The sequence below is a fragment of the Triticum dicoccoides genome, chromosome 7B (assembly GCF_002162155.2).
Source record: "Triticum dicoccoides isolate Atlit2015 ecotype Zavitan chromosome 7B, WEW_v2.0, whole genome shotgun sequence".
NCBI classification, from domain to species: domain Eukaryota; kingdom Viridiplantae; phylum Streptophyta; class Magnoliopsida; order Poales; family Poaceae; genus Triticum; species Triticum dicoccoides.
Window position 1 is genome coordinate 66,115,688 of NC_041393.1, and position 6,574 is coordinate 66,122,261.

General features: G+C 51.4%; 2 protein-coding genes across 2 annotated transcripts; one reads left to right on the forward strand and one right to left on the reverse strand.

Moving 5' to 3' along the window:
• Positions 1-403: 403 nt before the first annotated feature.
• LOC119338618 (pentatricopeptide repeat-containing protein At2g03380, mitochondrial-like) lies at positions 404-3,906 on the forward strand. The gene is made up of 2 exons (XM_037610915.1): positions 404-3,204; positions 3,282-3,906. The coding sequence occupies exon 1, from the start codon at positions 404-406 to the stop codon at positions 2,423-2,425; it is 2,022 nt and encodes a 673-aa protein (XP_037466812.1). The 3' UTR covers positions 2,426-3,204; positions 3,282-3,906.
• Positions 3,820-6,574, reverse strand: LOC119338619 (pentatricopeptide repeat-containing protein At4g30700-like). The gene is made up of 2 exons (XM_037610916.1): positions 4,173-6,574; positions 3,820-4,055 (listed from the first exon to the last, which is right to left on the reverse strand). The coding sequence occupies exon 1, from the start codon at positions 6,572-6,574 to the stop codon at positions 4,226-4,228; it is 2,349 nt and encodes a 782-aa protein (XP_037466813.1). The 3' UTR covers positions 3,820-4,055; positions 4,173-4,225.

Genomic DNA, 6,574 nt, shown 5'->3' on the forward strand with positions numbered 1-6,574 from the left:
GAGAGGCACGGTCGTGGCTCTCGGAAAGGAAAAAGAATATGTTCCCGGTTCGGGTTTTTTGTTCAGTTTTTTTTGTGAAAAAAGTTCATGAAAACCTATCAACATGGATCGAGTTTTGAAGATCCCAAAGCGAGGAATCTAACGATGAAAACAATTGAAGATTTGAATGCAAGACTTGAGAGATAAAATGTTTTGAATAAACGAATCTACGAAAAAAATCTAACGATGAAAACAATTGAAGATTTGAATGCAAGACTTGAGAGATAAAATGTTTTGAATAAACGAATCTATGAAAAAAAAAATCTCAGGTTACGACAAGAATACACACATACGGTGAGGCAAATTGGGCCTTGTACACCCTTCCGAGGTAGTAGCAAACAGAACCGGAAGCCCGGAACGCCCAATGCACGCACCGTCCCCACGCGGCGCTCCCCCGGACGCGCACTCCGTCGAGCACCTTCCCCACGGCGGCCCCCTCCTCCACCGCCTCCTCCCGGCGTGCGCCACCGTCCCCTCCCTCCGCGCCCTGCACGCGCGCCTCCTCGCGCACGGCCTCCTCCGCGCCCTCCGCGCCCGCACCAAGCTGCTCAGCTGCTACGCGGCGCTGGGCGACCTCGCCTCCGCGCGCAGGGTGCTCGATGAAACCCCCCGCCCTGACCCCTACACCTACAGGGTCGCGCTCGGGTGGCACGCCGCCGCGGGGCGGCACGCGGAGGCCGTCGCGCTCCACCGGGGCATGCGGCGGCGGTGCCCCGAGGCGCAGGACGACGTCGTCCTGCTGTCCCTCGCGCTCAAGGCCTCCGTCAGGTCGGCCGACTTCCGCTACGGCAGGCGGCTGCATTGCGACGCCGTCAAGGCCGGTGGCGCGGACGGGTTCGTGATGAACTGCCTGGTCGACATGTACGCCAAAGCCGGCGACCTGGAGAACGCACGCAAGGTGTTCGACAGGATCCTTAGCCGTAACGTGGTGTCGTGGACGTCGATGCTCAGCGGCTGCCTGCAGAATGGTCTCGCCCAAGAAGGACTGGCGCTGTTCAACGAGATGAGGGAAGAGCGTGTGCTGCCGAGCGAGTACACGATGGCGAGCGTGCTCACGGCTTGCACCATGCTCAGCAGTTTACACCAAGGGAGATGGGTTCATGGGTCAGTGATCAAACATGGTATGGTCTTTAACCCTTTCGTTACTGCAGCGATGCTGGATATGTATGTCAAGTGCGGACAGCTAGAGGATGCTCGGCGGTTGTTTGATGAGCTCGGTTTTGTTGACCTTGTTCTCTGGACGACGATGATCGTGGGGTATACGCAGAATGGGAGTCCTCTTGATGCATTGCTTCTGTTTGCTGGCAAGAAATTTGTGCGCATTGTTCCTAATTCGGTGACCATAGCAACTGTTCTTTCAGCTTCCGCTCAGTTGCGCAACTTGTCTCTGGGAAGGTTGATTCATGGGATGTCAGTTAAGTTAGGTGTGGTTGAGAAGGATGTGGTGATGAATGCGCTGGTAGATATGTATGCAAAGTGTAAAGCAGTGTCAGAGGCCAATGGGATATTTGGAAGAATTTCGAACAAGGATGTTGTCACATGGAATTCATTGATTGCTGGCTATGTTGAGAATGACATGGGCAATGAAGCTCTAATGCTATTTAGTCAGATGAGGGTGCAGGGTTCTTCTCCTGATGCCATCTCCGTAGTGAACGCCTTGTCAGCCTGTGTTTGTTTGGGTGATCTACTTATCGGTAAATGTTTCCATACTTTTGCTGTCAAATACGCATTTCTGTCCAACATTTACGTCAACACTGCTCTGCTGAACCTGTACAACAAGTGTGCTGATCTCCCATCTGCTCAGAGGGTGTTCGGTGAGATGAATGACCGCAATTCTGTCACTTGGGGTGCTATGATTGGAGGCTATGGTATGCAGGGCGATTCTGCTGGCTCGATTGACCTTTTTAATGAAATGCTGAAGGACAATATCCAACCAAATGAAGTAGTCTTCACAAGTGTCCTTTCCACTTGCAGCCACACTGGAATGGTTACTGTAGGAAAGAAGTGTTTCGAGAGCATGGCAAAGTATTTCAACATCACTCCTTCTATGAAGCATTATGCATGTATGGTTGATGTGCTGGCCCGTGCCGGAAATCTGGAGGAGGCATTGGAGTTCATACAGAAGATGCCAATGCAAGCAGACATTAGTGTCTGGGGAGCTTTTCTCCATGGGTGCAAGCTCCATTCCAGGTTAGAGTTTGGAGAAGAAGCTATCAATAGGATGATGGTTCTTCATCCTGACACGCCGGATTTTTATGTGCTCATGTCCAACTTGTATACCTCATACGGGAGGTGGGACAAGTCAATTGCTATCAGGAGATCGATGCAGGAAAGAGGACTAGTCAAGCTACCCGGGTGCAGCTCTGTGGGACTTGAAAATGGATGAATTTGATGTCCCTAACAAAGGCCACAGAGTTGTATTTTTTCACACCTGATCGGTCCATAGAGTTACTAATTATTCAGGAGAATCTCTCTTTGTATCTCCTGTGTACACTCATATCTTATGGGAGCGAGATCCAGAATAAGGATGGAGTAATGTAGACTGTGGAGTGTGTTGTCTGGTACCTGAGGATCTGGCTCCAAATTTGGAATGAATACTGAAACGACGAGGATAACTGATAAGGTCAAATTTTTAAATGAAATCTGAGATGATGAATACACCTGGCTAGTGTTGGCAGAACATTATAATCTCAGATTTCATCACAAGGTTGTTCATTTTTGAAGCTACATGGCGACATGAGATATTCAGATTTTTAGACCTCACCAAAATGTACTGTTAGAACACACTGTGGATGTTGATATGCTGCTGGGTGCTGGCCTGCCATCACAAGGCTATAACCATATCAACGCTGACAAAGTTCTTGAGGCTAGGCTCATCTGAGCTCATGATTCATGAAGAACCTTTGTTTGCCTCCATCGCATGCTAAAGTGCCTGGTTATGTATACTGAATAGCATCTGGATCCTGAGTCCTGACTGCAAGCGGCCAAAGACTGAGGAGCTAGGTAGGAACAACGGACTAAATTCTCATGCAGCTCATAAGTTAATTATCTTGTCTCATAAGCTTGACAATAGTTCCTGTTTGTCATGAATCTTCTTTCTTCATCACTCTTCTTAACAGTCCTTTCTTCATATTACTTTCAAGACATGGTCATTTAAGCCTACCGGTACTCTCTATTCAACACGATTTGAATTTATACAGATTACTTAATGGACACTAATATATATCTTTTGCCAATGGCAGCAGGAAGAACACATGTCTCGAAATCTGGAATGGCACACACTGGCTGATGAAGATTCTGCCATGACCAAGACGGCGTAGCTCAGCAGCAAACCTATGATAGCCAATGCTGAAATACTGCAGTTCATTCAGCATCTTAGGCAAAACAGCTGCCCTCGATAACTTTTTTTTTTGATAAAGAGCAGTGCTCTCTCCGAAGGGGAGCCTTGGCGCAGTGGTAAAGCTGCTGCCTTGTGACCATGAGGTCATGGGTTCAAGTCCTGGAAACAGCCTCTTACAGAAATGTAGGGAAAGGCTGCGTACTATGGACCCAAAGTGGTCGGACCCTTCCCTGGACCCTGCGCAAGCGGGAGCTACATGCACCAGGTTGCCCTTTAAAGAGCAGTGCTCTCTCCAATCCATTAGCAAACACCACGTTGTCATTACAGCGAGCAACACCATCGAGAATCTATTGTGAAGTAATGATTTGTTACCAGGAAAGCAAGTACTAACAAAGCTTGTGTTCTGGCTTCTAGCAATGTTGGTTAACACTTTTAACCATACTTGTAGAAAAGCACAAATTATTCTGTAGCTCGCATGTTATGCCAATTGGCAATCTTGGCAATCAAACATTATAATTTTCGATCCATTACAAGGGTTCTATCATCAGCACTATGTTTGTGTGAACGACTTCAACTGTATGCTGAAGGAGTTGTGCTTCTCCATGAGCTGGCAAAATTGTTGTATACTGGCGAGAGAGTTTGTGCCTTGGGTTAAAACCTTGGCTCTTGTTGGGAACTGAAATGGGGAATGTGCTGGTTATGAGTCAGTTCTGACTTTCTCCAGCCACACAAAAATGGCGCCAGAGGGTTACAAATTATTTTAGCTCAGCAAATGCTCTCCAGGGAGGATTACCTCGTGAGAATCGACTAATCATCTGTTAAGAGATCAGAGCAAATCCCAGTGGATCACCAGTAATCACCACAGGAGCAAACACCATCTCTGAAATGGTGAAACCTTGACGCATCCCTAACCACAATCAGCCTCTGCGTCACCTTGGATATAATCTTGCTGGCGTTATGACAGTCCAGACACACCCTCAGGTTCTTGATGATCCTGATCTCTGTCCCAGGTTCTGTATTCAGTAATCCAAAGGCGATGGCCAACTTCTCGCTGTGCACCTTTACCATATGCTCCTTCTCTTCCTCCTCGACGTCATACAATGCTGCCTCCGTGTCGGGTCGGTACCCAGCCTCAATCATCTTTGTAGTGAGCTTCTCCAAGTACGAGTAGATGGCGTCTGACTCTGGGTGGGCACGATCGCCAGCCATGAAGACATGCGGTTTGTCACCTATCTCGATTAGAGTACACCCTGGTGTTTTCACCAGCTTCTTGCTCTTGGCCTCCTGCCTCACCCCAGCTGCTTCAGAGTACTGCTTCTTTGACGTGTAGCCGGTGTTCTCAGGTTCTAGTTCAAACAACTTCTGGGAGGCCAATTTTGCAAGGTCAGCATCCTTATGAACCATGCAAGCAGCAAGTAAAGCCCCCCATACGCCAGGTCCAATGGCGCTCTTGGGGAACTCTGAGATGAGCTCATAAGCCTCCTTGAGCCGGCCAGCTCGGCCAAGAAGATCCACCATGCAAGTGCAGTGCTCGATACCTGGAGTGAACCCGTAATGGCTAGTCATTGACCGGAAGGCTGTCCGCCCTTCCTCAACCAATCCTCCATGGCTGCACGCATAGAGTACTGACAGGAAGGTGGAGCTTGTTGGAAGAAGGTTTGCATCCAGCATGTCCTTGTAGAGCTTCAAAGCTTCAGCACCTTGACCATGGAGGCCATATCCAGAGATCATCACATTCCAGGAGACCACATTCTTATTGTCCATTCTGTCGAAGATGCGGCGAGCTTCAACAATGCTTCCGCACTTCACATACATGTCAATGAGCGCTGTAATGACATAAACATTGAGTTCGAGGTTCTCCTTGGAGATGATCTTGTGTACCCACTTTCCCAATGACAAAGCTCCAAGCTGTGCACAGGCCGACAGAGTGCTCGAGATGGTGAGCGGATTTGGTGGCACATTAAGCGCCTGCATTTTCTGGAAGAGTGCAACGGCCTTCTCCGTCAAACCATTCTGGGCATACCCCGATATCATGGCATTCCATGATTCCATGGTCTTTTCAGGCATTGCATCAAAGGCTTTCCTTGCAGAGTCCATGTCGTTTAACCTACAGTACAGAGTGGTAAGCGCTGTCGATACAGGAGCATTGGCATCAAATCCAGCCTTGACAACATACGCATGTAAGCACCGAGTAAGCTGTTCATGCCCGAATGGACTGTGCACCGGGATCAGCGCCACCAACGTGCTCGAGGTTGGCCTCAAGCCCAAGGTCACCAGATCCTTAAACAGCTCCACCGACAATCCAACCATGCCATTAACCGAGTAGCCTGAGATCAAGGCATTGTATGCAACCAAATCCGGCACCACCATCCTGTCAAAGAGACGTCGTGCACACTCCGTGTCCCCGCACTTGGCATACAGTGAGATCAGCGCCGTCACAACATGCTCGTCTTGTGCCAATCCGCATTTCTCCCCGAAGGCATGGACGCACCTTCCCATCGTCACATCCGCAACCTCCGCTGCTGCCGGCAGGACGGATGACAACGTCGTCGAGTCAGGCTGCGCTGATCCTGCCCTGACCATCCGCACGAACGCCTCCATGGCCTCCGAGCTGGACAGCACGGCGAGCAGCGTGTTCCAGAGGACCGTGTCCGGAGACGGCACTGCGTCGAACACCTTGCGTGCGTCATCGCCTCTCGACAGCGTGGAGTACAGCTTGGTGAAGGCCGACGCCACGAACGTGTCCCCCGCGTACCCCGCGGCCACGGCGAGCCCGTGCAGCGCGCGCGCGGAGGCGGAGAGAGAAGCGACGCCGCCGCGCGAGCTGGAAGAGTTGAGCGAGGTGGCGGCGAAGGCGAAGGAGAAGGAGTCGGGGGAGGGGAAGAGGAGGTCGGGGCGGAGGCACGGGAGGGAGCGGAGGAGGGCGTTGCGAAGGAAGCGGTCGGGACTGGGGACGGCGCGGAAGAGGCGGAGGAGCTGTCCGGGAGGTGTGCGGAGGGCGGCGTAGCGGATGAGGAGCGAGGTGGCCGGGGCGGGGTCGACGGTGTAGTGGCCGGAGGCGAGGCAGACGGCGAGGATCTGGTCGAGGTGGCGGAGCGTGGAGGAGAGGGCGATGAGGCGTGCGTACGAGCGGCGGAGGGCGCCGACGTCGGCGAGGAGCGCGGCGGCGGGGGGCGGCAGGCCGGGAGAGGGCAT

Coding starts and splice junctions, on each gene's coding strand:
- LOC119338618 (XM_037610915.1), top strand. CDS start 404: ATGCACGCACCGTCCCCACGCGGCGCTCCCCCGGACGCGCACTCCGTC.
- LOC119338619 (XM_037610916.1), bottom strand. CDS start 6,574: ATGCCCTCTCCCGGCCTGCCGCCCCCCGCCGCCGCGCTCCTCGCCGAC.